Below are 26,888 nucleotides of genomic sequence, written 5' to 3'. Positions count from 1 at the left end.
CGGTCTAAATCTCTCAGTGCTCTCCAGTTAGCTTTCTAGCACTCTTCCTTGCGCTAGGAAAATACTCACAGCCAGTTCAAAATCTAAAGAAACAACATGTGTCTGTTTATTAGCGACCTCCTTGAGTGTGTATAAGAGGCAGAATTCTTTCCCTGTAGCTTGAAAGAAGGAAAAACAGCGGATGATCAGCAGAGAGAGTTCAGACTGCAATTCATCGGATCTCTCAGTCATGGCTTTGTTCCTTTTCTTACAGCAAAGTCTTCCGAGAGCCCTTCTCAGGTGCAGCTTTGAATGTTAAAACGAGATACATGGACCAGTAGGTCCTGTCACCGACCCTAAGAGTCAGCACAGACACAGGTGTACTTCCCTCCTCGGCGGTGCTGAAAACCAAATTCTGAAGGGTCCTTAGAGACCTGGGGTCTATCCATGGGATTTCACCAGGCCTCCTTTCCCCACGATGGGTCCACGACTGAAGGAACTGGGGAGCGGTAGGTGGTGGGGGGTGGGTGGAGCAGTCGCTTTCCAGAAGTCGCCCGGCCACACCCACACTGTACCACCCACCTTCCCTCCGCGGTTCCCCGAAGCTCCCGGGGAGAGGGCTTCCCGTCTGTTCCCAGGAGAGCTGAAGACCCAAATAAACCAAACCTCAGCTCCCACCCGGGACGGCCTCCGCGGCCGGATCTAGGTCACTCACCATCGTTCTCATCGCTGTGTCGTCGCCGGGACATGCTGCCCGCCGATGCACTGCCGAGCGGAGAGGCCGGGCGGGAACCGCCGGGCAGGCGGCCTGCGCGAGGACAGCGGCGAGGCGCACTGGCCGGCCGGTGCGCAGGCGCACTAGCGCAGACGGCGTCCCTTAGCGCAAAGACAGGCGGTGCGGTGGGCTCGGGTCCTAGAGAGCCGGCGTGTGGAAGCTCACTGGGCTATGGACGTCCGATCCGCATGCAACCGCCCCCTCGGGCCGCCTACCCTGCCGGCAGCTTCCTTCTCCCGCCTTCCGCTCTATGTTCTTCCGGGGCCACGCAGAAAGTACCGCCGCTTCAGCCAGCCACGGCCCGCCAGCCGCGAGAGGCGTACGCCCGAATGCGGGAGGTGCAGGAGGCCGCTCCAGTCCCCGCCCCCTCTTAGGCCCGCCCTTGGGACCAGAGGGCTTTCCCGGCGGCCCCTGCGCTTACGGCCTCGGAGACTTCCGGAGCGCGGTGACGTCGCGAGAGTTCTTCCCACGCAAACACGCGGCGGGGTTGTAGGCCGGAGGGCTGAGAGGAGTGACAATTGCTAGGCGGAGACAGCTCAGGGAAGAAAGACCTAGGAAAGGATCAGGACTGGCGGGTACGTGCTCATCTTACTCCCACTTTCTGGCTTTTGCCGCCTCGGGAAGGCTGCGTGGAGAGGTTGGGCCGGCCCGGCACGCGGGGTCGGGCCTGGGCGGGAGGCGGCGCCGTGGTGCCGCCCCCTGGGACCGAAAGACTGGTCCAGCTCGAGCCTGATGCTCCGGGCTTACCCGCTGGACGTCGGCTTACCTCTCATTTCCCTGAGTTGTTTGTTTAAGTAGGAACAAATGCTTTAGCAATCTGTTTGCAGTGGCTGTGGGAGACTGTATACATGTAGGTGTATGAACGTTCCCTGCCCTAACATCCTTGATGAGCACCACACTGGTTTAATCTAACTGCCCTGCCCATGGTCATCTGAAATTTCACTCTCCGGGCCTAACCTTCAGTCTTATCCATTTCAGTCCCAGTCTTACCCATCCATCGGTTGTTTAATCCAAACATTTAGGGAAGAGTCATTCTTAGGTCGTTTTCCTTCGCTTTCTACTTAACAATTTATTTGTAAACCCTGCCGGCTCTGCTTTCAAAACAAATCCAGAATCAGTCTGTGTTACTCCTCTGCTTAAAACTCTTAAGTGATTTTCCATTGAAAATTCCATACCATGGCCTGTGGGGTTCTACGCGCTCATCGCTGTGCTGCGGCCACTCTCATTTTCCTCTTACTACTCCAGTAAGTGAAGCGTGTTCCTATTTTAAGAATTTATACTCACTATTGCCTGTAATCTGAAGGAAATCTATTCCTGAATCTGAATGGCTGCCTTCTGGTCATTTAGGTCTTAGCTCAAACGTCAGTCAGGTCTTTAGTGAGGACTTCCCTGGCTACCCAATTGCTGTTTTATTTCATTGAGAGTATTGTATTCATTAACATTTAGCACCTCCTCTGTGCCAGGCAGTGTGCTACATGTTGAGGATGCAGAGGTAACAAAGGAAAATTTCTGCTCTCTTGGAGTGGTATTGTAATGGCCCATTCAGGAATGGGCATAAGTAATGCAATCAGCCATGGTGAGCAAAGGGAGAGTAGTAGAAGATGAGATCAGAGGGATGGGGGAAGGGACTTTATAAGGACTTTGGACATTATTTGAGTAAGTTGAGAAGTCCTTGGAGGAAGATCTGACTTATTTTTTAATAGTTACCTGTTTTAAAGAAGGAAGGTAGTTAGGCTATTGCAATAATTCAGGCAAAAAATGATAGTAACTTGAACTGGGGTGGTAGTGAAGGTGTTGCAAAGTGGTCTGATCTGATTGTATTCCAAAAGCAAAAGTGATAGAATTTTCTGAGCAATTAGATGTTAATATGAGAAAATCAGGCATCAAGAATAATCCCAGCTGGGTGCAGTAGCTCATGCCTGTAATCCTAGCACTTTGGAAGGCCAGCAGTTCTAGACTTGCCTGGGCAACATAAGGAGATCTCCTTTCTACAAAAAAAAAAAAATAATAATAATAATAAAATTGGCCAGGCGGTGCATGCCTATAGTTCTAGCTATGCAGGAGGCTGGGTAGTTACAAGGTTGCAGTGAGTTATAATTGTGCACTGCAGCCTGGGTGACAGAGTGAGAAAAAAAGAGAGAGACTCATCCCAGAGTTGTTTTTTTTTTTTTTATCTCAGTAACAGGAAGAATAAAATTGCCTTTTATTGACATAAGACTGGGGAAGAGCAGAGTTTTGTTTTGAACAGTTGTTTGAAACTGAAATTGCAGCTAGCCAGCCATATAGATAGATTGTTCGGTCAGTTAGGTTGTGTCAATTTGTAGTTCAAAAGAGATACCCAGGCTGGAGATAGAAATTTAGTATTTATTAGTGTATAGCATCCTAAACATAAATTTTCCTTTTTTCATGGAGGTGTCAAATATTTACAGGAGTAGGGAAAATCATAGATTGAACCTCCATGTACTCATCACCAGCTTCAGTAATTATCAACTCATGGTCAATCTGGTTTCACCTATATTACCTCCCCTTCCCCAATTATTAAGTCTTATGAATAGATGAGGTCACCTAGAGTATGAGTATGGATAGAGTGGTTCAACATTTAGAGGCTGGAATGATAAAGAAGATCCAGCTAAAGGAAACTGAGAAGCAGTGGCTCTTGTCACTATCTGGAATTTTTGTTTGTTTGTTTTTTTATTTGTTTACTTAGTGTATCTCCTTACTAGAATATAAGCTCAAAGAGAGCAGGGACTTAAACTGTTACCTTCAGAGCTCATCCACAGTGCTGTTCTCTGTGCCATGCATATAGCAGAGGCACCAGAAATAATAGTTCAGAATATATAAATAAACTAAGATGAGACTGAAAGATTTAGAGTGAGGGGAGATCATTTTGGAGTGATGAGAAAGGCATGTGTGGACACCCTAGGGCAGGAGAGAGCATGACTTGTTTGTGGAACTAGGCACAGTCAGTGTGGCCAGAGTAGGATAGATGATGGGAGTGTTACAAGCCTGCTTATATTTCTGGAGAAACAGACTGGAAATACTGCTACAGCCATTTTTGGAAAATACCACTTACCACAGATAACTTTTAGAGAAATCAAATTTTAATGTTAAATTTTAAAATACAGCATTAAATTAAATTGAAATATCAGTCACTGAACCCTGTTATGTGCCAGATACTTTATATATTTCTTTCCAGTCCTCACTACAGTTGACCTTCAAGGTAGACACTATCATCCCCAATTTCCAAAGTAGGGAATTAGAACTTGAAGTTAAATAGCTTTCCTAGGTATACATATTTGCTATGCCACAAAGCAAAGGCGGTGCTTTTCTCAGTGCTTCATGTTGCCTTGTCACCTGTAACATTGTCTTTACAAAAGAACTAATGTAGTATGTTGGTTGTAGTGTGTCATTTTTGACAAGATTTGGCCACAGTAGCAATTTCAGTATTTCTTCTGGCTCATTACAATGGAGGTCTCTCCCCAGCTATTTCTTCTAAAGAAGGAAATTTGCAAAACTCAGAACTTAGGGGATAAAAAGAACAAAGTATTCATAATTGAAGTTACTAGCACACAGCTTGGTTGATTTTGGTTGTATGAAGTGCTTTTCTGGTATCATTTACCTTGAATGTCTGCATGGCTTGCCCCCTAATTCAGGTTTCTGCTCAAATGCCGCAGCCTCAGGAAAGTTTTTCTTTGTTTTCTTCCTTTCTTTCCTTCCTTTTGACAAGGTCTCACTCTGTTGCCCAGGCTGGAGTGCAGTGGCCCAACCATAGCTCACTATAACCTCAAATTCCTGGGCTCAAGCTATCTTTCTGCCCCAGCCTCCTGAGTAGCTGAGATTACAGGTGTGAGCCACCATGCCCAGCAAAGGCATTTCCTACCCTCTGTGTTGAAAGGGCCCCTCTATCACTCTGCGCTCCTTAACCTGCTTATTCATCTTCATAATATTTTCACCATCTGACCTTTTTTTTAAGATCATTTTATGTATTTGTTCACTTCACCCCACAGAAATATAAACTCTAAGAAAACAAACTTTTTCATTCACTGCTGTATCCCCAGCATGTAGAGCAGTGTTAGACTTAAAAGTAGTTGTAAGATAAATAAAATACTATTCCATGAGCAAGTGAATGAATGGCTAGCTTGGGCTGCTGGGCCCATGCTGATATGCATGATTGATTAGCTTCATGTTTACTTCAAGAAGTAATCAAAGAGTGGCATTGCTGTTTCTCCCTTGCTTATATTCTAGGAGGTACTTAACGGAAAGGAATCTCTGCCCTACTCCTGTGACCAAACCAGATGCCTTCTTCTACTTCACCAGACCAAGGAGATGACCTGGAGGCCTGTGTTTTAAGATTTTCTGACCTGGATTTAAAAAATACAAGTCTTATTAATCCCAGCAGCTGTCTCAAAGCAGAGTTAAATGGCAGTACAAAGAAGAAATACTCATTTGCAAAGAAAAAGGTAAAATTGCTATTGATGTTTCATGTTCATGTACATATAGTTAATGTAGGTACATTTAGAAGTAGCTTATCAATGTTGCCCTCCAGCTCAGGATAAGGTCTACTCAGGGACTTCAACCAGTGATGTTAATCAGCTCTATGCAAAGAAGAATCACAGGTGAGGTGTGGCCCTGGAATAGTACTTGAGGAAGGGTAGATCCATGAGTTAGATTTTCTTCCACACCTAAGATTGTGGGAGAAATCCAAGGAACCCAGGAAACCTATTCATAAGAACAGATAGGCAGTAGGGTAGCTGTCATCTAGAGAGGCTGATAAACTTGAGACTACTACTGAACCCTGCTGACTTAGGTAAGATTTCTGATCTGGCCCAGTTGACTGGCCTTCTATGGTTTGGTGAAGGGATGAAGCATCCCAGAATGCTGTAAGCTTACTGAATACAGCTGGGATTGGGCTATAGTGGAGGAGGTATTGCTACTACTCTTCTGTGCCACTTATCTTTTTTTCAGAAGCCATTGACTGAAATCACCTCCTTTTAGCAGTTTGTCTACATTCTGTACCAGGCAAGGACATAAATAATTCTAATTGGGCCAGGTGTGGTGGCTCACGCCTATAAATCCTAGTACTCTGGGGAGGCTGAGGCGGGAGGGTCACTTGAGCCCAGGAGTTCAAGACCATTCTGGGCAAGAGCGAGACCTTGTCTCTACAAAGAATAAGAAAATTAGCTAGGTGTGGTGGTGTATGCCTGTAATCTTAGCTACTCAGGAGGCTGAGGTGGGAGGATTGCTTGAGCCCAGGAGCTTGAGGTTGCAATGAGCTATGACACCACCACTGCACTCTGGCCTGGACGACAGAATGAGACCATCTCAAAAAAAAGTTCTAATTATGTTGATTAACATTTACATAATCCTTTATGGCTTATATTTTCCAGATAATGACTCAGCACCTAAAGGTTGAGTAACTTCCTCAAAAGATTTGTGTCTTTTCTCAAAGATGCAAATAGTAAATGGCAGAACCAGTATTTACAACTTTAGACCCTCTTTAAGTGGAAAAATAAAAATAGAAAGTTTTACAGAGATTCAAAAGATGAAGAAATAGCATTTAGTAGGAGGACTATAGGATGTTTCATATTGAGGTAGCCTCCAGATGGACTCTGAAAGTTTAAAAGCAATCCTGGAGAAGAGGCTAGAGTAGCATATACTTGCCTACTGGGGATAGCATGAGCAAAGCCAGGAAGGTGTGATAGTAACAGCAAGGCGTCCAGGTTTGGCCATGTGTCAGCCATGTGTGGATGGGGAAGATAGGAGAAGTTGGGAGAGGGGCCAGCAGTGGAAGGCTGGGATGTGCCATACCATATTATTCCAGTTTTAGTGTGTGGGCTGCTGAAAGCAATACAAGGCCAAACTGTAATATTTATATAAAAATATATTCCAGTATGACTTAGAGTCTTATATCCTGAGAATAAAATTGTGGTATTAAGGATTATTTAACCTCCATAATGCGCAGATTTAGATTCTCTAATCTCTTCTAAAGCTTACTAATAAGAGAACTGTTACTTCTCAGGCAGTTTTTCTATACAATAATAGGATGTAAAATTGGAAATCCCTGTGGAAAGAGAATATAAGAGATTTCACTGAGACCTCCATTAGCTTTAAACCTAAGGTTATTTAACAGTGTTAACATGTGAAATGTAATTGCAGGCCTTTGCCCTTTTCGTCAAAACCAAAGAAGTTCCAGCAAAAAGGAATTTTGAATGTAAAGAAAAATGGTGGAAATGCTGTCAGCAATCATTCACAGACCAGACCAGCATCCATAGACATGTGGCAACACAACATGCTGATGAAATTTATGAACAGACTGCTTCTATTTTAAAGCAGCTGGGTGCAGCATTGAGCACCTCAAAGAGTCTTATGTCTGTAGACCAAAAGAACCCCGGGAAAGAGTGCCTTATGCATAGCCATGAAATGTCTGCTTGGCTCCCCGATATAAGCTGCTTTAGCCCTGATGAGCTGATAAGGTAGGATTTTCATTCTGCATTTTGGTTTGATTTTAATATTTTTCCAACCACAATGAGATTCTGCAACCTCCTTGCTAAAATGAGAAAGACCAACTCCACCAAATGTGGATGAGAATGTGGAACAACAACCAGTCATTGCTGCTGGGAATGTAAAGTGACACAACCACTTCGGAAAAGTGTTTGGCAATTTCTTTTTAAAATTAAATATCCTCCCTGTAACCCCCTCCTGAGTATAAAACCAACAGAAATGAAAACATATGTCCATAAAAAGCCTTGTACAAGAATCTTCATAGCAGTTTTATTCATAGTAACAAGAACCTGGTAACAACTACACATGACTATCAATGGGAAAATGAAGAAACTGAATAACCACATAAGAATATTACACAACAATAAACAGATATGGAGTGCTGATATGCAGGAATATGTTTGGGTGAATTGCAGAAACCTCATCCTGAGTGAAAATAGCCAGAAAAAGGAGTACATGTTTTTTGATTTTATGTACTTGAGGGACCAATGAACTTGTGATAGGTTGCTTCTGGCAGTGGGTTTTTACTGGGAATACACAAAAGGTGACTTTTCAAGGTTCTGAAAATGTCGGGGTGTGGATGATACAAATAATTTTGACGTGTCAAAAATGATCAAACTGAGTCCAGGCATGGTGGTTCACACCTGTAATCCTAGCACTCTGGAAGGCCAAGGCTGGTGGATCGCTCAAGGTCAGGAGTTCAAAACCAGCCTTAGCAAGAGTGAGACCCCGTCTCTACTAAAAATAGAAAGGAATTTATTGGCCAACTACAAATATATAGAAAAAAATTAGCCGGGCATGGTGGCATGCCTGTAATCCCAGCTACTCGGAAGGCTAAGGCAGAAGGATTGCTTGAGCCCAAGAGTTTGAGGTTGCTGTGAGCTAGGCTAACGCCATGGCACTCTAGCCAGGGCAACAGTGTGAGAATGTGTCTCAAAAAAAAAAAAATGATCAAACTGTATAACCTAAGATCTGAATGCTTCACTTGTAAATTACACCGTGATAATTTACATTTACATTTTTAAATGAATAGGGTAGGTAAAAACTATGGGGAAAAAAAGGCCCTTGTCAGATGATTTCAGATATATGTACTTAGACAAATGCATCATTTATTAGGATTTATTGGGGAATATACATCATTAATTTTTTAGTTTTTCAGAAAGCAGTTAAATGTAGCTTAACCTTTTAAAGCGTCTAAACTTTAACCTTTTTTTTTAAAGTGGAGTCTTTCAAACTGTTTTATACTCTTTTCTATTTGGTGAATAGAAATACAGTTGACCCTTGAACAGTGTAGGGGTTGGGGTGCTGATCCCCTGAGCAGTTGAAAACTCATGTGTAACTTTTGATTCCCCCAAAACTTAACTACTTACTAATAGCCTATTGTTGACTAGAAGCCTTATTGATAACATAAATAGTAGATTAACGTATATTAGTATTATATACTGTATTCTTACAAAAAAGTAAGCTGGAGAAAAATGTTGTAAGAAAATCATGAGAATATATTTATTATTCATTAAATGGAAATGGATCATCATAAAGGTCTTCATCCTTTCATCTTCACATTGAGTAGGCAGAGGAGGAGGAGGAGGAAGGGAGGAGTTGTCTCAGGGTGGCAGAGGAGAAAGAAATTCATACATAAGGTGACTCACACAATTCAAACCCATGTTGTTTGAGGGTCAGCTGTAGTCCAAATTGATACATTTTCATTAGTACTCAGTGTCGAATTCCCCTTGCTTATCAGAAAGAAGAGAAAGAGAATTGAACTAGGAGTCAGACTTGAGCTAATCACTAAAACTTTCTGTCCCTTCATTTCCTCACCTCTAAAATTAGAATAATAATGCCTGCCCTGCCTACCTCCCAGTACTGCAATATGAATTATATAGGATGGTGATGGTATGAGCACTTGTGAACTATAAAGTGTTATATAAATGTGGCCCTTTCATTTCAGTGTGGCCCCACACATCAGAGAATGTGCTTTCTAGTTAGAGAAACAAACGGACACTTGAAACAGCAGATAATATAAGGCCAGGCTATATAATTATCAGTTGTATGGTACTGATTTTGTTACTGAAGTTCAGAGAAAGGAAAATAGGATCTAGGATAGACAAGGTTTCATGGTGGAGTTTAGGCCCTGAAATATGATGAGGCTATTGATGAGAGAGTCATAGATTCCAGAGCTAGATAGGACTGTAATTACCATCTACTGTAGCATTTCCTAGAAAATGTTCTGTGGAACACTTGTTCTAGAGGATGCTAAGAAGGTATTGAAAAAGGACACTAAGACAAATTTGGGAGGCACTAGCTTAAAATGTTTATTATAGGACCGCTCAGAGCCTTCAGTAAACTCAGGGGCTTTTGCTGTGAATCTCAAAGTGGGAGATACTGTCTGCAGAGTTTCTCAGAGTGATTTCATAGAATAGCTTCAGTGCATATTTTGGGAAAAGCCATTATTTCAGTTCTCTGATTTTACAGATAAAGAAACCAAGGCTCAGAAATTATAAAAATCTACCTAGGTCCCACAACTAATTAGTATAAGCACAGTGCAGTAGAAAAATGGTAGATTCTACTGTCAGAAGACTGACATTCAAGTCCTGACTATCACTTTGTAGCTGTCTCACCTGGGAGGAGTCAGCCACAGTTTACTCAGTTGCAAAATGGGAATAATAATAAACTGCATCGGAAGTAAGAGGCTTTTATGAGAAAATGGAAGTGAAACTTTTTTGTATTATGAGAGATTCAAAACAGGTTACTATCTTGTGATAGAGGGTAAGCCAGAATGCATTCCAATTTCCAGCTGTTTTTTAAAATAGAGTTATTAATACCTGTCTTTTAGGTGTATTAAATGAGATCAAAGTAAACTCATTTTTGTAAAGTAAGGTCAGCACAGACACTGTCTTCTATGCAGAAAATATAAAAAGGAGTTCTCATTTTAGGACAATAGTAGGAGAAAAGGCAGTCAAATGTCTCCATTTTAGCCTTCCCTCTGATACTACCTGGGTATGCTTGGAATTGTGGCTTTGTTACGTCAGTGACTCAGATGCTTTTTTTGTTTGGTTGGTCTTGGGTTTTTTTTTGCAATGCTGTCCTTCAGAAATGATCAAATATTCTTTCCATCCGACTTTGTAGTGGCCAGGGCAGTGATGAAGGGGAGGTGCTACTGTATTACTGCTATTGTGACCTGGAGGATCCCCAGTGGATGTGTGCCTGGCAGACAGCTCTGTGTCAGCACCTGCACCTCACAGGCAAGGTAACATCTTCTCCCACGCCCCCTCCTTCACTGGGCTCGTCTTGCCTGCCAACCTTGCATTGCAGAGGCTGTGCTCATTGTTAAAAGGTTCACTGTTGGGTTCTTAGAAGTTAGGGAAATCCTGCTGGGCATTTAAGTAGAATATTAAACAGCTATTAACATGGTGTTTTATAAGAATATTTAACGCATAGACCAGGGATCAGCAAACTTTTTCTTCAAGAGCCAGTTAGTAAATATTTTGGCTTTGAACAAAAAAAACTACTCAATGTTGTGGCATGAAAGCAATCACAGACAATAATGTAAAAGTATAGGTATGGCTGTGTTCAGATAAAACTATGTGCAAAAGCAGGGATAATTTGCTGATTCCTGGTGTAGGGAAATGTTTGTGATATATTAAATGGAAAAACATTTTATAGAGCTGTACATATAGGCGTGATCTCAAGTTACTTCATAATTTTCCTAGAATGTGCCAGGGTCTTTTACCATCTTAGGATATTGTCATTTGCTTTTTCCTCTCCCTCTAGAATGCTCTTCCCTACACCTTCAAATGGCTCATGCCCCACTTTAGATCTCTGCTCAAATGTTGTCTCCTTAGAACTCTAATCTGAAGTAGATTATCTATTTACTGTCTAACTATCTCTTTTTGCTTTTCAAATTTATTACTACCCTGAAAATATAATCTTCATTTATTTCTTTATAGTCTACCTTCCTGACAGAATGTAAGTTTCATGAGAACAGAAACTTTGTCTTAATTAACTGATATATTCTCAGTGCTAGAACAGAGGTTAGCATATAGTAGACACTCAGTAAATATTTGAAGAATGTTGAATAAAGGAATGAATGTGTGTTCATGACAAAACCAGAAGTGCATATGTGAAGATGGAAGGTAGTACATACCAAAATGTTAGTAAAGATTATCTGTGCATGATAGGGTTATGGATAGTTTTAGAATGTCTATGATTACATGTATACACACATGCATATGTGTATGAATTTTATATAATTTTCAAAATCTAAATCAAAAGGAAGTGAACTAGGTTCCCTCTGAGATCCCCCTGGTTATGACACTGTACCATCTTATGACTGATCTTTCCCATATATGTCCCAGGTTTTAATTTCCTAAACTAATAAGTTGATCAGTTGATGATACCTTCCATATTCATGTTTTCTGACAGATACTGATTTCATTTACCTTGTTCAGTTCATCACCAAGTCCTGCTATTTCTACCTCTAAAATATCTCTTGACTCTTTTCACTTCTCTCTTCCTCTTCCACCACTGTGGACCTAGCCACATCCTCTCTTGTCTTGTCCATGCAGCAGCTTCCAAACTACTCTCCAGTCTATCATCCCTGCCTGCCATTTAATCCCTTCTCCACACAGCAGCCAGAATGGTTAAAGGGTAATGAAATCATATCACTCTCCTTAAAATCTTTCATGTGGCATAAACCCCAAATCCCTAACATGCACTGGGTTCCTGTGTGAGTTGGCCCCCCCTGCCTTTTCCTCTTGTCTAATGCTGTTCTTTACTCATGACTCTCCAGCAATGTGGTCTTTTAGTTTCTTGGAACCCAACAAGTTTTTTTCTGTCTTTAGGCCTTTTTACAAGTAAACTCTCTTCAAGAAACTCTCCTACACCCACTCTGTTTCTCCGATCTAATTTTTACTCAAGCTTCAGTTCTCAATTTTCATGACACTTCCTCAAAGAGACCTTTCCTGACCTTCAGTCTAAATTTATTTTTCCCAGTGCACTTTCATGGCATCTTTTAGCTATTTTTCATAGAACATGTCCATTAGTAACTTTTAATATCTGTGACCTCCCTTAGCCCGTAAGCTCCAAGAGGGGAAAAACTATATATTTTTTCAACCACTATATCCTTAATTCTTAGCACAATTCCTGGTACATAGTGAAAAAAAAATAAGTAAATATTTATGGAATGTATACATTTATCAACATTTTTATTATCACCATTTCTAGACATAGAACTTCCAATCTTGAAAGATAGAACTCTTACAGCAAACCTGAATATGTAAAATATGAAATCAATCTCTTTTTCTTGGTTTAGAGGCAGATTTTTATTCTTGGCCTAGCCCAAGTGCTGAACTAGCAGTGAGGGATTCCCCCCACAAGGTGGCAGCACGTGCCTGATCTTCAGTCCAGATTCCTAGGATTCAAGGATACATGGCCAGTTACTGAGACAGTTTTATGCCGGTAGAAGATTTGGCAGAATATTGGTGCTTAGATAGGGAAAGAGGAGAGCCTGAACATTCTAGAATTGTGGAAATAAGCTTCTATCCCTATTACTATATAGTCCTTATTGCCTCAAGAAATTTGAGAGGACACATTGGAGACTTTGGAAAAGAAAAATTACAAGAGTTGGAGCCACTAAGATCTAGTTTTGAATCCTAGATCTACCAACGTGGCAAGTTACTTGGTTTCTCTTAGCTTCTGTTTCCTTTTCTATAAAATGGGGATTATGATATCTAACTTTCAGGATTATAATGTAAAGCTTCTATCTCTTAGAATTGCTGAATAAATGCTAACTATTGCTTTTCTCAATTTCTTAGATACAAGGCCTTCATCACCAAGTAGCTTCTTTGAAGGATATCTGTTAGAGAGTCCTAGGGATTGAAAGTGTAATGCATAAGTTTAGAGATTGCTGTGCCCTAGTTATGTAGGGAGTAGGTATGCTTGTCTTCTATTTGGGTTCTGAAATTACAATAAATTAGGAAAGAATCCACTAGCCTATCCAAAGAGAGTTATGTAGACGTGTGTGCTGCTTTATCATACCTGCCATAGACTGAACTGTAGGCTGTGCCATTTTAGAAAAATGTAGGTATCTTTGTCTAGTAATACTTTGGTGTCCACAGCAGTGCCTCTGCTTTTCCTTTTAAACTTGTTGACTTGCGTGAGCCTGTTGTTCTGCTCTGGAAAGATAACTAAGCTAAGAACAGGCTGTAGTCCCTTTTTCTTACCATCTTGTATCTGTCTCAGGTTCGAGTTGCTACAGAAGGAATCAACGGAACAGTTGGTGGAAGCAAACTGGCTAGCAGACTCTACATGGAAGTCATGCTTTCTTGCCCACTGTTTAAGGATTATCTGTGTAAGGATGATTTTAAGGTAAAAGAAAATGAAAATAAAATGGATTTAGAGCCATCTGCCACAATGCAGGTTATTGAAGAGGTCAACATAGAGAAATAAGCAGTGCCAGAAACATACCCTTTACCCTTTAGGTTACGAGGCAGTGCGGTGGAGGAAGCATGCTTGTCCCCGTTTTTCCCTTGAGTCACCATGCAATTTCAGACAAGTTGGTGCCCTCATTAGACCTCAGTCTCCCTTCCTATAAAATAAGGGTATTACAATTTAGGACTCAAAACCTGGATTTGTTTACTCACTTGAGAGACCACCTGGCTGTTCCAGCAGATCACTGTGTTTTTAGTAAACCTATAATTATAGGATTAGTACTTCACACCATATGAGGGAATAAAGCCGTTGCTCTCACAGCTGAGCTGCTTTGTTTGATTGACTTCATGCTTTATCTTAGGAAGTGATAAGGTGATGGGAAACACCTTGCTAGTGTTCATAGTGGTGATGATAGGAAAAGAAAGGTCATTCTCTGAAACAAAAGCTGGGTGTGATCACATGTTAGAATTGCTCAGTGTGTTCAGTTTAACTAATTAAATACTTAGAGCCAAAGAAACATCACTTAAACTTAACACTCCTGCACATGGTAGGTACACAATAAATATTTATTAATGTTGAATTATCCTGTATGGCTTGGGCCCTCTTTTTCCCATTAAGGTTTCCTAATTTTTTTCTCCCTAATTTGAGGTTCCTTAAGACTTCAGTTGTCATTATTACAAAACAGAATCTCATTCTTTTATGTGGCACTTATCTTATACCTGGAGATGGGAAAGGAAGACTGTATTGTGTTTTGTTTCTCATTGGCTAGACCAGCAAAGGAGGAGCTCACTGTTTTCCAGAATTGCGTGTTGGTGTATTTGAAGAAATCGTGCCCATGGGGATCAGCCCCAGTAAGATCTCCTACAAGAAGCCTGGTATGCTTGCTTTTAGAAGAAGATTATGCTTTTCTTCATAGGGACAAAGCCTAATAGAGAGACAAATAAGAAAGTTAGGCACTGTGATCAGCAAGACTCCTCATGAATCCGCTCTTTTAAATAGATGTGGGGTGGCTAACACTTGGGTGCATCCTGTGCTTAACTTGGTTCTGTATGGCTATGGTCCCTAACCCTTGGAAAAATTGTCTTCCATGAAACTGGTGCCAAAAAGGTTGGGGACTGCTGCTCTGTGGTGCTGTGGTAATTGAATTCTCACCCCCTTAAAGTGGCCTGTTTTATTTTTCTTGGTGATTGGCAAGAAGTTGTTTTGTCTTTCCAAAGACAATAATTTGGGGAGAGTGTAATTAGTACTTGTAAATAGCTCATCATCAGCAGAATAGAACACATGGGCCTTTGCTACAGGAAGCAAGTGGCTTTCGGTACCAAAGCAGTTTACACTGTGCTCTAGAATGTTCTCTCCCACTCTTGTCCATGGTAAAAGGTTGAAAGACATTTGTGTTTTTTTGGCAGGATTGTTTTGTTTTTACTTTTTACTCTGAAAATTGGTAAACATTAAAAAAATAGGGAAAATAGTACAGACAACTTCCATGTACTTATTGCATAGCTTCATAAGTTAACTAATTCATGGCTAACTTTCCTCTATGCCCATCCCCTTCTCCCGTCTTGGATTATTTTGAAGGAAATCCCAATGTCAGGTCATCTCATTCATAAATACGTTAGTAAATATTTCTAAAAGATGCAGATTTTTTTTTAAAAAAAGCTGTAAAACTATTATCACATCTAAAACATTTTAACAGTAATTCCTTAATATTAATATAGTATCACATACCTAGTCTTGTCAATCAATTCCCAGCTGTCTCATAATTTTTTAACTTTTGTTCCTGTTAGGATTCAAGTAAGGTCCATTTATTGTGATTCATCAATGTCTCTTTAAGTGTCTTTTATTCTATAGATTTGCCTCCATCTTTTTTTTTCCCCTCTTACAGTTTATTTTTTGAAGGAACTGGGACATTTGGCCTGTGGAATTTCCCATAATCTGGATAATACTAATTATATCCCCATGCTGTATTTCTCTGTCCTCTTTATTTCCTATAAAATTGATAGAGTAAGGCTGTCTAATAGAAATATATAATATGAACCATAGAATATAATTTTATATTTTCTAATAGCCAGTTTTAAAAAGTAAAAAGAAATAATTGGAATTAATTTAAATAATATGCTTTACTTAATGTGGTGTGTCCAAAATATTTCAACATGCGAGCAGTATAAAAAATTATTAGTGAGATAGTTTACCTTTTTTTTCATACTAAGTCCTTGAAGTCCAGTATGTATGTTACCCTTCTTATTTATAGCACATCCCAAACCACATTTCAAGTGCTTGTTGGCTGCAATGGCTATTGGCTACCATATTAGACAGCTCAGGACTACAGACTCTATCAGATTCAGTTTTGATTTCTTTTGTTCTTTCTTTCCCTTTTTTTACCCCCAAGACTACTTCATAGCTAGTATTGTCTTCTTTCATCAGGAAGCACAAAGCTCTAGTTGACTATGTGGTGTTCATTTTTTAAAATGTAAATATGTAGAAGAAGGTTAAGAGTTAAGCCAGAGGGAGATGGGAGTAATCAGCATCTGGGAAAAGAGACTCATGTATGGGGAGATGAGGGCCAAAAAGAGCTGTGTCTGCTTAGTGAGCCCCTCTTAGTGCAGGCAATGTGACTATAAACAGCTCTTCCTGGGCACCATGGGACATTGCTCAGGAGTTTAAGGGAGAGTAAGCTCCAGGCAGTGAGTGCTATTGTGCTTTCATTTGAACTGAGTTGTTTAAAGAGACCTTTTAAAACACATCCAGGCCGGGCGAGGTGGCTCACGCCTGTAATCCTAGCTCTTGGGAGGCCGAGGCGGGCGGATTGCTCAAGGTCAGGAGTTCAAAACCAGCCTGAGCAAGAGCGAGACCCCGTCTCTACTATAAATAGAAAGAAATTAATTGGCCAACTGATATATATATAAAAAATTAGCCGGGCATGGTGGCGCATGCCTGTAGTCCCAGCTACTCGGGAGGCTGAGGCAGAAGGATCGCTCGAGCCCAGGAGTTTGAGGTTGCTGTGAGCTAGGCTGACGCCACGGCACTCACTCTAGCCTGGACAACAAAGCGAGACTCTGTCTCAAAAAAAAAAAAAAAAAACACATCCAGCAGGTCACTGTCCAAACAGGCCTTCTCAGGGTCAGTAGAACAAAAGTAGTAATAGCAGCAGTGGAGCAGGTTTGTTTCCCTATGGCTCCCTGCAAGCAGAAGTCTTAGCAGATTCCATGCTTCTCATCGCATTTTTTATCCTCCCTTTCACCCCACTGCTTTGGTATTCATAGATGATAATACCTTATATAGAATGTGGCCTTGTTATTTATATGCTCCCCATATCCCTAGGTTAGGCAGGTAGAAAACCAAATTCCTAGGCTGATCTCTGGGGTCATGTCTCTCTTTGACGTGGGGCAGTTTCAGGTGGCTGTTGGGGCCATCCCTGAGGAGATTGTGGCTCTTTGGTGCTGTAAAGCTCTATCATGAGTGGTGTGTGAATGAGTCACCAGGGCCCCCACCTGTGTGAGGTGTGGTTACACCACAATACAATTTCACCAAAAGTTCCTCACAATCTACTGAGAAGTCTGAACTCCCAAAGGTAGAGGCATATCCTGGAGAGTCATGGGGCAAAGGGCCCCACTAGGCTGAGGTTCTTTCCTTTTAGTCCTCTTGTGTGTTAATGCTTCACTCTTTCATCTTCTATCTCTTCTGTTCTTTTCTCTCCCTCACCTTTCTTTTTCATATGTTATTCCTGTTGTCCACCTCTCTAGCCCTTTTCTGTTTCACTTACACACATATACTTAGATACATTCTTCTTACCCTTTTACATTTTTAAAAAATACATTCCAACTTTATTCCACAACTGTATGCTTACACCTGCCCACGCTAGGGTTCTTAGCCTTGAACTTGGGCTCAGCCTCAGTATAAGACAGTTTACAAAGCCTGTAGCCAAGCACATACATGCTGAGCTCCTCCATGTATAGTGACATTTGATCAGTGGCTGTTTCCTGACCTGCTAGTGACCATACAATGACTAGCAAACCCACATGGCAACTTAGATCCTAATTATCTGGTTTGTATCACTGGGGTTTGGCCGAGTATGAGGATGCAAAATTCTTTGAGTAAGTATTTCTAAACTGTCAGGTCTCTATACTCCTCATCTTAAGGGGACGGAGATAATAGGATACCTGGAATTACCAAATTATTTCATCATAATCAGTATGTAAGGTTATTCTCAGACAATTGTAATTGTGAAGAGAAGAGGTTTGGGTGGAACAACATGTAAGTCAGGCTAGGTCAGTTGTGGTAAAGTTTTGGGGTTTTTATTTTTGTTTTAACATAATGTTTTGGTTTGGTTTTAGGAATTCATTTATCCCCAGGTGAATTTCATAAAGAAGTAGAAAAGTTTTTATCGCAGGCAAATCAAGAACAAAGAGATACTATCCTTCTGGATTGCAGAAACTTCTATGAAAGCAAAATAGTAAGTAAGAGCCAGAATGGAGTTGGGTGAATTGGTAGATCTCCCACTTCCTGCAGCATGGTCTGTTTCCCCAGAGGATGCTGTGTGTGCCCAGCCAGTACTAGCAGCTTCAGAGAAAACCCAAGCCCTTGAACTCCAGATCTGGTGAGAAATTCTAAGAAAATATGAATGAAAGCTATCTTGCCACATTATGTACTTTTTGACTCCTATGAACCTGCCCTTGACATGTGTCAAGGATCTCATAGAATTTAGCTTTGGGCAGCCTCTCCAGTTCCCCAGAGGACTCTGGGAAGGTAACTCCCAGCCCACCAGCCTTGGTTTTAAGTTCCAGATCTTGAAGTTGACAGATCAGACATGTAGTTGAAAGGGATGAGAACAGTGACTAGCAAGTGCTTCTGTGCTTCTTTGTGAAGGTGGGGGTTGTTTGACTCAAAACCTGGACCTTTGTTTCTACCAGGTATGTTTTTGTGATCATTTTTCTCTCCACTGCTCCTATATTGTAGGGACGATTCCAGGGCTGCTTAGCCCCAGACATCAGGAAATTCAGTTACTTCCCCAGCTACGTTGACAAAAATCTAGAACTTTTCAGAGAGAAGAGGGTGCTGATGTATTGCACTGGGGGCATCCGTTGTGAGCGGGGTTCAGCCTACCTCAAAGCCAAGGTGAGCCACCACTGTTGGGGCACTGCGGGCATGGAGGTGACGAAGGCGCCACCAACAGCCTGTGTGGAGCATTGTATTCTCTCCCCCATTAGTGCCCCTACCCCAGCCAGCCAAAGGATTTATTTTCCCCTTTTATGGCTCCAGCATAGCATTTGTAAGTACAAAATGGGAGGTTCTTTAATCTCAATATGTAAAAAACACTTAACAGCCTTAGAGACTCATCGAGTATAAAAGGGAAAGATTAGTTAACGTCTCCCTTTTTCTAATCCTTTTGCTTGATCCTGAGAAGAGCAAATTCAGTAACATTACATATCACAACAGGTGTCTTCCTATATTTAGCCCCAAAATAGTTGGGCTTCCCAGGATCTAGAGGGTAGAGGCCCTGACTGCTGTCATCACTCATCTCCCTAGGAGACAAGGTCTGACCAGTTGGTCAGCAGTTGCTCAGTGCCCTGCGGGGGGGGGGGGGTAGGAGCCCCTGACTGACTGCAGACAGGGAGTCCATTTGGGTACTCCTTGCCAGGTGCCGCTCCTCTGTGGAGCCTCTTAACAGGTCTCTGCGTGGCTTTTCAGATTTCCTATTGTTTTTCCACACCTAGGGAGTGTGCAAGGAAGTGTTCCAGCTCAAGGGTGGCATCCACAAGTATCTGGAAGAATTTCCTGATGGCTTTTACAAAGGGAAGTTGTTTGTTTTTGATGAGCGTTACGCCCTGGCCTACAACAGTGATGTGGTGTCAGGTAGGTCAGCACAGGTCCAAGCCCAGCTGAAGTCAGTCACATTATTAGTTAACTGGTCTTGAAAAACTGTATACAGGGAAGGCAGGCCAGTACTAATAACCTGTAGAATGAACAGGGAGAAGTGTGTTGTACCACCATTTTCCCAACAGTTGGAGATGCAGCAGTAGAGCAGACCCAGGAGTCTTTAGTCTTTAGACCAGGAGTCAGGAGGCCTGTGTTGGGATGCTGGCTTCACCATTTGCTAGCTGGATAAGTTCTTTAAAATGGGGGGGGGGGGGAGGGCTAATAGGCTGAATTGGGGGGTGTTAACCTGGAATCAGTGTATGGAATCCAGGGGTTCTGTGAATTTGGATGGGAAAATAATGTTATCTTTGCTTTCTATAACTCCCCACTAAAATGTAGCAGTTCCTTCAATTATGAATGTTGGCAACAAACCAGTTATTAGATGTATCTGTGACTTTGTCTTCAATAGAATCCCTAATATTTTCATATCATGTTACAGTTGCAGCAGATATCTCAAAATAGCATTTATACTCATCACTGCTTTAAAATGAAAATAATTATTAGGCCCACCATAGTTATTTAATATGTTAATAAGTAGCACATATGTTATATATCACAGATTTTGAAAAATATTTTTGTATTTTATATTTCTATATGATTGGTTTCTTTTGTAATCCTGTATATTTTATTTTATTTGAAAATATTTTTCTAAGACAGGGTCCATAGTCTTCACCAGACTGCTAAGTAATATCCCTGGCACAAAATAAGAGTAAAAATTCCTAGTTTAGCTGGTCTGTGGTCACATGGGGCATTCACGTTTGAATGGTGGATGGGGCACTACAAGGTAAAGCTGAACCTAGGGCCAGAGCTGGAGGCAGGGTGGCCATGGGAAGCCTGTGGTGTGACAGTAGTGTTGAGCCCACACTGAGTGTGATACCAGATGAAGATAAAGGAAAGCTCCAAATAATCCTTCAGAAAGATGGCTTCTGCCCCTGGATGCCACATTTTGGAATGGAATAGGTCATAGGCAGACAACCTTGGTGGCTGCTGCAGTTTTCTAGAACTCCTGTAATCAAGGACTGAGGTAGAATTACTTCTCAGATAATGGGCAAGATTTGAGTTTGACTGTCCTCTTTCCTTTTTTGTTTTTGTTTGTTTGTTTGTTTTTTGAGACATGATCTTGCTCTGTCACTCAGGCTAGAGTTCAGTGGCACGATCATAGCTCACTGCAGCCCTGAACTCCTGGGTTCAAGCAATCCTCCTGCCTCAGCCTCCCGGATAGCTAGGACTACAGGCATTGCCACCATGACCAGCTAATTTTTGAAAATTTTTTTGTGAAAATGTGGTGTATACGTACTATGGAGTACTACTTAGCCTAAGAAGGAAAGAAAGAATGAAATAATGTCATTCACTACAACTTGGATGAAACTGGAGACTATTATCCTAAGTGAAATATATCAGGAATGGAAACACAGTTACCACATTTTCTCACTGATAAGTGGGAGCTAAACAGTTGGTGCGCCTGGACACAAAAAGATGTGAAGGACATTGGAAACTAAGAAAGGGGGAGGGTGCAAGGGGAGTAAGGGATAAAAACTTACACTGTCCTCGTGGTGAGCACACTGAAAGCCGTGACTTCAGCATTATGGAGTGTATCCATGTAACAAAAACTTTTGTACCCCCTTAATATTTTGAAATAAAAATTAAAATTAAAAAAAATTTGTTTATAGAAACAGGGTCTTGCCATATTGCCCAGGCTGGTCTTGAATTCCTGGCCTTAAGAAATCCTCCTGCCTTGGCCTCCCAAAGTCTGGGATTACAGGCATGAGCCACCACACCTGGCCTCCCCTTTCTTCTTGATCTTTTTATTCTTTTCAGTGGTCTTGTATTTGTCTCTTATTGAAAACTACTTCAATAAGTAGTTCTGTTTTGGAGCTAGATGGAGTACACATTTTAAATAAGCAGATAACGTGGATTTGAGAGATTTTACCAAGGAAATATTGGCAGGACTTGACGGGTACCTGCCTGTGAGTGTGAAGAGGAGAGAGGAGAGCCAGAGGTAGCTTAGGTAAGCAAAGTAAGGAGGCTTGAGGAAGAAGGATGTGAGCAATGGTAACAGGAAGTGAGCAGGGAAAAATAGGTAGAGAAAGATGATAGTGTGAGTTTTAGGAATTAGGTGATCTCATGTCCTAGCAACAGCAGGAGAGACTCAGGCATGGAGGAGAAGGGTGTGGACTGCAGAAGTTCAGTGTACATGTGGCATTATCTGTCTGTGTTGTCCCCGCTGAAAAAGGGAGTGATCTAAGGGGAAAAGACCATTTAACAAGGGGGTGGGAGTGGGGGTGGTGGCAAGCTTCAGAATAGCTAATGAAAGAGAAATATTACTACCTGTTTTCTAGATGGGAAAAAGAAAAATGGGTCAGTGGATACTGGAATCAGATAGATAATTCCCCAAAGCAGCCCCACCCACCCCCAAAATAAACTGGTGCTTGGGGAAAAGGGGTGGGCAAGGTTTCTGTTCAACTACAGGAAGCTTACTATTTAGAAACTTTCCCCAGGCCCAACAGGATATATTAGATTCTGGTCAGCTAAGAGTTATATTTAGGCACTGGAGAAATGCCTGTGTGTGTGTGTATGTGTTTATAACAAGAGCTTTCTTTCTTCCGCAGAATGTTCATACTGTGGATCCCAGTGGGACCAGTATAAACTCTGCTCAACTCCCCAGTGCCGCCAGCTCGTTTTGACCTGCCCTGCCTGTCAAGGACAAGGATTCACAGCCTGTTGTGTCACATGTCAAGACAAAGGGAGCAGGAAGGCTTCAGGCTCTACTCAGGACAGCTTTAAAGAGGAATGTGAATGTACAGCCCGGCGGCCGCGCATACCAAGGGAGCTCTCACAGCAGCTGTACCTCCCTGGGAGCCCAGAGCCAGGGCCTGCTGTGGGTGAGGATGGGCCGTGGCTTGTGTGAGCAGCACATTCAACGTTCCCCGAGCCTTTGGTAAAAGTAGGTTTGGAGTAACTACATGTAGACGAATGTCAAGGCTGCAGAAACAGAGAAATTCAGAACTTTTGTGCTGGCCCATGCCACTGTGACATACTGGTCACTGTATTGGCCATCTGCACTTCACAGGGGGAAGAGACAGGGAGTTGAATGTTGACCACTTACCTGCAACATTCTGATTAAGAAGATGCTAGAGCACAGAAAAATGATAAGCTATATGGGACCACAGAGATACCGAGGAAGAGAGCCTTGAGCCTGGTGATCAGGACATACTCTTTCTCTGCCATGCAGCAGGACTGTAAGTAGTCCTTGTCAGCAAACCTGTCTTTCCTGATGGCAAACATGGGAAAGCTGTGGCCCTGGAGAGAATTTGAAAGTCAGGTCACTTAGGTCATCTGCCTAGCCTGAAGGGCTCTGCCAGCTGTGGCATTTGGCCCATCTCCTGCCTTTATAGATTGAGTCATCCCTTGTTATACATGGGGGATGGTTCTAGGACACCCAAATACACCAAAATCCGTGCACCCTCAAGTCCCACAGTAGGCCCTGCAGAACTTGTGTGTGCAAAAAGTTAGCCATCCATATACGCAAGTTTCGCATCCTGTGAATACTGTATTTTCAATCCATATTTGGTTTAAAAAAAATCAGCATCTAAGTGGACCCACACAGTTCAAACCTTTGTTGTTCCAGGGTCAGCTGTACAGTTATTGGAACAGCCATACCCATTCCTTTACATAGGATCTATGGCAGAATTGAGTAGTTGTAACAGAGACCTTGTGGCCTGCAAAATCTGAAGTAGTTACTGTCTGGCCCTTTACAGGAAAGTTTGCCAACCCCTGCTCTGGATCAACAGCTTATCTGTTGGGGATGGCCTTAAAGATGTGGCCCCTCTTCATTTTTTGTTGATCTGGTTTCTGTGAGAGATTTCCCCTAATCCCCCTGCTCCCCCAGCACTCACTCTCTTAGCTTTTAAGCATTCTCTTTGTCGGATTCAGATAAGCTCAATGACGCTGACATTTGAACAGCAGTTTTTAGACCAGCACCTGGGATACAAGACACGTTTTCAGTCAGGTCACTCAGTACTGTGGTGGTGGCTGCCCAGCCTTCTGGCCAGTGTGCCAGGCACATGTCCCTGTCACACAGGTCCCAAGAAACACATACCACTGCCATACATAGACCAACAGATTTAATATTACATTGCAGTTTCCAGTGATGCAGAATGCAGCTGCAGTTGTGTTTCAATGAGAAGCCGAGGGGGGATGGTCGTCCCTGCAGCAGTGCCACTCCTGGGCCCATTTGCAGCCTCAGTAGATACTCTCCCACAGTGGTGAGGCCCTGGCTCCACCCCTCGTTCCCCTGTACTGCCCACGTCATCGCAGTTCAGTGTGCAGGACTTTTCCTTTTCCATCAGAAGCCTCTCTGCCCAGTGCTCTGCAGCTCTGCGGCCTTGTCCTTTATCACAAGATTTGCTGAACCACTATTGAAAACAACTCCTCAAAGCAACAGACAGAAATACTGGTTTAACTGGCACTGTGGTATATTAAAAGGCACAAGGGCAATGTGGCTTTTTTGCTGGATCCCAAGAGATGCATATGTTGTTAGAAAGGGATCCAGCAGAAATATCAAAATTATACTTTCAGAATAATCATCTTGGGGCGCTTTGGCCAGGAGTTCCTAATTCTTTAATACCTGGATCTTCTTCACCATTGTCCTGCAGACGCTTAATTTACAGGCATAAGATCAATGGTGATTTATCTAATAAGTGACGAGACAGGTGGCTGAAGTCTGCATGCTTGATCATCCTAAGTTCCATAGTGACGATGGACTGGAATCTGTCTCTTGCTGTTGACCTCACATGTGCCGTGTGCCCACTGTGCACCGTGGAAAGGGGTTTTCAAGTATTTGGCCATAGGTTTTCACATCCATTGTAAGGCTGGCATTCAATAAGGAAAAACATTCTGACTCCAGTGTTAAATTGTAAATAAATACATGTTCCTAAAGAACACTCAGGGACATATTTGTTGCCTGGGATTGGTAAGGAAAGGATGGTTTCTGAAACTTGAAATTTCACCATTGGCCTTTTCTGTCATTTCCTCATATCCGGCAAAAGGACATGTTCTTTGATTCCTGGCAGAGCTCTGTGGCTTCAGTCTGTCTGTCATTCTTGAGGGTAAAATTGTGTTCTTGATCTAGTAATAATAAGTTTGGCAACTTTAATTTTGAATTTTTTAAAATTTTAAAGGAGGGTTAATAAAGAATGATAATTTGTTCTGTTTGCTAAATAGCTAAGATCAAATCTGTAATAAAGTATTTTATAATACTTCTAAGTCATGTGGAAGAGTGTGCTCTTTGTTTATGTGTCACACATTTTAAATGGACCTGAAACACTACACAGCAAGGCCATGGAAACTGGGCTCCTGGGGTTAAGTCATTGCTACTACATCATCTTCAGTAAGATCTGCCAGTTTGAGGGCTTTAAAATTTTTAAATAATAACCAGACTGAACTTCTGTGACTAAAGAAAAACTTCACATTAACCATATTTTATAAAATTGTCAACTACAACCACTAGTTAACCTAAAACCTTAGTGCATAAAGAACTGAACCACAAAAGGGTTTTGTGCCGGCATTTTGCCTTCTGGTTTCCACTGCAGAGCACAGGTTGTCGGTAGAACATGTCCAGTTCAAAGGCATGGTCTTCACCTCCACACTTAGACGCCACTCCGGCACTTGGGAATGATGGGCCCAGTCAGGTCTGCGAGCCTCCTTTTCCTCACTGCAAAGGAATGGAGATAAGACATAAGCCATTTGTCCCTGTAGACCAGGAGCTACCACTGTTGCTCTGAGAAAGCATCCTGAAGCCTCTTGCTAACTTTTTTGTTAGCAGAGTCTGCAGTCTGTCGTTTTGAAAGGACAGTTATATGTGAATTGCTTAACAGCCCTCCTGTTAGTCGGTGTTCACTGGTGAGGGTCTGGTAGTGTAGCTTCATCCATAAATTCCTTCTAAATGGTTGACCACACAGTCCTACTTTACCCAACTCCACTGTTCTTCCTTTGCCTACAGTAGACCCAGAGTTGAAGATCTTTCCTGTGGTTCAGATAAGAGTTAAAAGTTCAGTTGATCTTAATGAGAGTAGGGTCTTAACCTAGTGGAAGCATTTTCCCTAGCTCCGGGAGCACCTGGCCTGCCTCCTGCTTGTGTAAACAGTAGTTTCCACCCTGAAGATTACCCTACAGTATCTGTGTCCCCTTATGTTTAACCTTGCTGTTTTCCCAGGGGCAAGACAATTTATGCTTAGACACTGTTCACATGACATAGAATGAAATGCCATAAAGAGGAAAGCACTAGGGAGCTTGCAGGCTTAGAGGACAACTGAAGAAGAGGAGGGACGGGAGGATGGTCCCTGTGTTTTAACTAAGGACAGTGTTTTGAAATGCATTAGTGTCTGCTGATGAAAACCAAGTAGAAAGCTAGATCAGCCATAGAGAAAGGGCAAAGAAGTCTGTAGAGCCAGTAGGTGGCAGTCAAGGGGCCTGCTAGTGTGGCAGAGACAGGAAGCTATTGCCGAGGGAAAAAAGTGTCTATACTTAGATGTCTTCAGGTTCCTGAGCTGAGATGATAGACCTGCGGCCACCGGATCGATGCATATGAGCTGCAACAAGAATCAGCTTGTGCATGACACCGAGCATATAAAGCAGACACACAGGGAGGTGTGTCACTCAAGTTGTGGCTGGGAGTTTGTGGGGAAGTTCTCAGAGGCACACAGGCTGCACAGTGTGGGGGCCACAGTTAAACCTGTGCCTGAGCCCCTACCCGGGATGGGCAGGCAAGAGGTCAGTGGAATCTTACCTAACGAAAGGATGAGAAGGTAGAGGGGACGTTAGGAGTAACAGCTCTCAAAATGTAAGCTTTTCCCTGGGTTACTGGGGGCCCTCGAGCTACCTGGAATGGTACTAACATGGCAAGAGGATGGATGGCTTGTGAGGAGTGTCAAGAGACGACCTCCTGGTAGGACCATCTCTTGATGAAGTAGAGAGCACAGGCTGTGGTTCAAATCCCAGTTCTGCCCACTGACGAGGTAATTACCTACTTCTTCAGACTTGTTTCCTTACTGTAAAATGTGATGGCAATAGCACCTGTCTCACCTGGTTGTGGGAAGGATTACATGAATTCGTAAGATGGGAAGGGTTTGGAACAGCCCCTGACACACAAGGGCCATGTAAGAATCAGCTACCATCATTAAGGGACCTGGGAGCCACTTCAAGGGTCTCCCTGAGAGCAGTGGGTCCAAGCAGAGGAGGACCAAGGCAAGCTTTGGGACGAGACTTGGGAAGAGTGCGGGAGGCCAGGTGA

General features: G+C 42.4%; 3 protein-coding genes across 5 annotated transcripts in view; 1 reads left to right on the top strand and 2 right to left on the bottom strand.

The window, feature by feature from the left end:
- The window catches only part of NCBP1 (nuclear cap binding protein subunit 1), a 41,098-nt gene extending 39,983 nt beyond the window's left edge, over window positions 1-1,115 (bottom strand). The window contains exon 1 of the mRNA XM_012769047.3: window positions 695-1,115. Coding sequence (XP_012624501.1) covers window positions 695-728 — 34 coding nt within the window. The 5' untranslated portion in view covers window positions 729-1,115. The remainder of the gene's footprint in view (window positions 1-694) is intronic.
- Window positions 1,116-1,170: 55 nt separating this feature from the next.
- TSTD2 (thiosulfate sulfurtransferase like domain containing 2) lies at window positions 1,171-24,862 on the top strand. Of its 2 annotated transcripts, XM_012769049.3 has the most exons (10): window positions 1,171-1,329; window positions 5,000-5,214; window positions 6,911-7,227; window positions 10,382-10,502; window positions 13,496-13,621; window positions 14,454-14,559; window positions 18,016-18,134; window positions 18,638-18,796; window positions 19,396-19,534; window positions 22,207-24,862. In XM_012769049.3, the coding sequence occupies exons 2-10, from the start codon at window positions 5,050-5,052 to the stop codon at window positions 22,503-22,505; spliced, it is 1,551 nt and encodes a 516-aa protein (XP_012624503.1). In that variant the 5' UTR covers window positions 1,171-1,329; window positions 5,000-5,049; the 3' UTR covers window positions 22,506-24,862. The 2 variants fall into 2 exon arrangements, with proteins under 2 accessions (XP_012624503.1, XP_075864973.1); XM_076008858.1 differs by lacking the exons at window positions 1,171-1,329; window positions 6,911-7,227 and having other exon boundaries at window positions 5,044-5,214.
- Window positions 23,705-26,888, bottom strand: part of TMOD1 (tropomodulin 1) — a 78,086-nt gene continuing 74,902 nt past the window's right edge. For both annotated transcript variants that reach the window (XM_012769050.2, XM_012769051.3), the window contains exon 10: window positions 23,705-25,310. In XM_012769050.2, the coding sequence (XP_012624504.2) occupies window positions 25,246-25,310 (65 nt within the window). In that variant the 3' untranslated portion in view covers window positions 23,705-25,245. The remainder of the gene's footprint in view (window positions 25,311-26,888) is intronic.

Source organism: Microcebus murinus, chromosome 12, assembly GCF_040939455.1.
Source record: "Microcebus murinus isolate Inina chromosome 12, M.murinus_Inina_mat1.0, whole genome shotgun sequence".
Taxonomy (NCBI): domain Eukaryota; kingdom Metazoa; phylum Chordata; class Mammalia; order Primates; family Cheirogaleidae; genus Microcebus; species Microcebus murinus.
The sequence above is the reverse complement of the archived record's forward strand: the minus strand, read 5'-3'. Positions and strand labels throughout refer to the sequence as shown.

Coding starts and splice junctions, on each gene's coding strand:
- TSTD2 (XM_012769049.3), top strand. CDS start 5,050: ATGCCTTCTTCTACTTCACCAGACCAAGGAGATGACCTGGAGGCCTGT. Junction 5,215..6,910: donor ACTCATTTGCAAAGAAAAAG/GTAAAATTGCTA, acceptor ATGTAATTGCAG/GCCTTTGCCCTTTTCGTCAA. Junction 13,622..14,453: donor TGTGTAAGGATGATTTTAAG/GTAAAAGAAAAT, acceptor CTCATTGGCTAG/ACCAGCAAAGGAGGAGCTCA.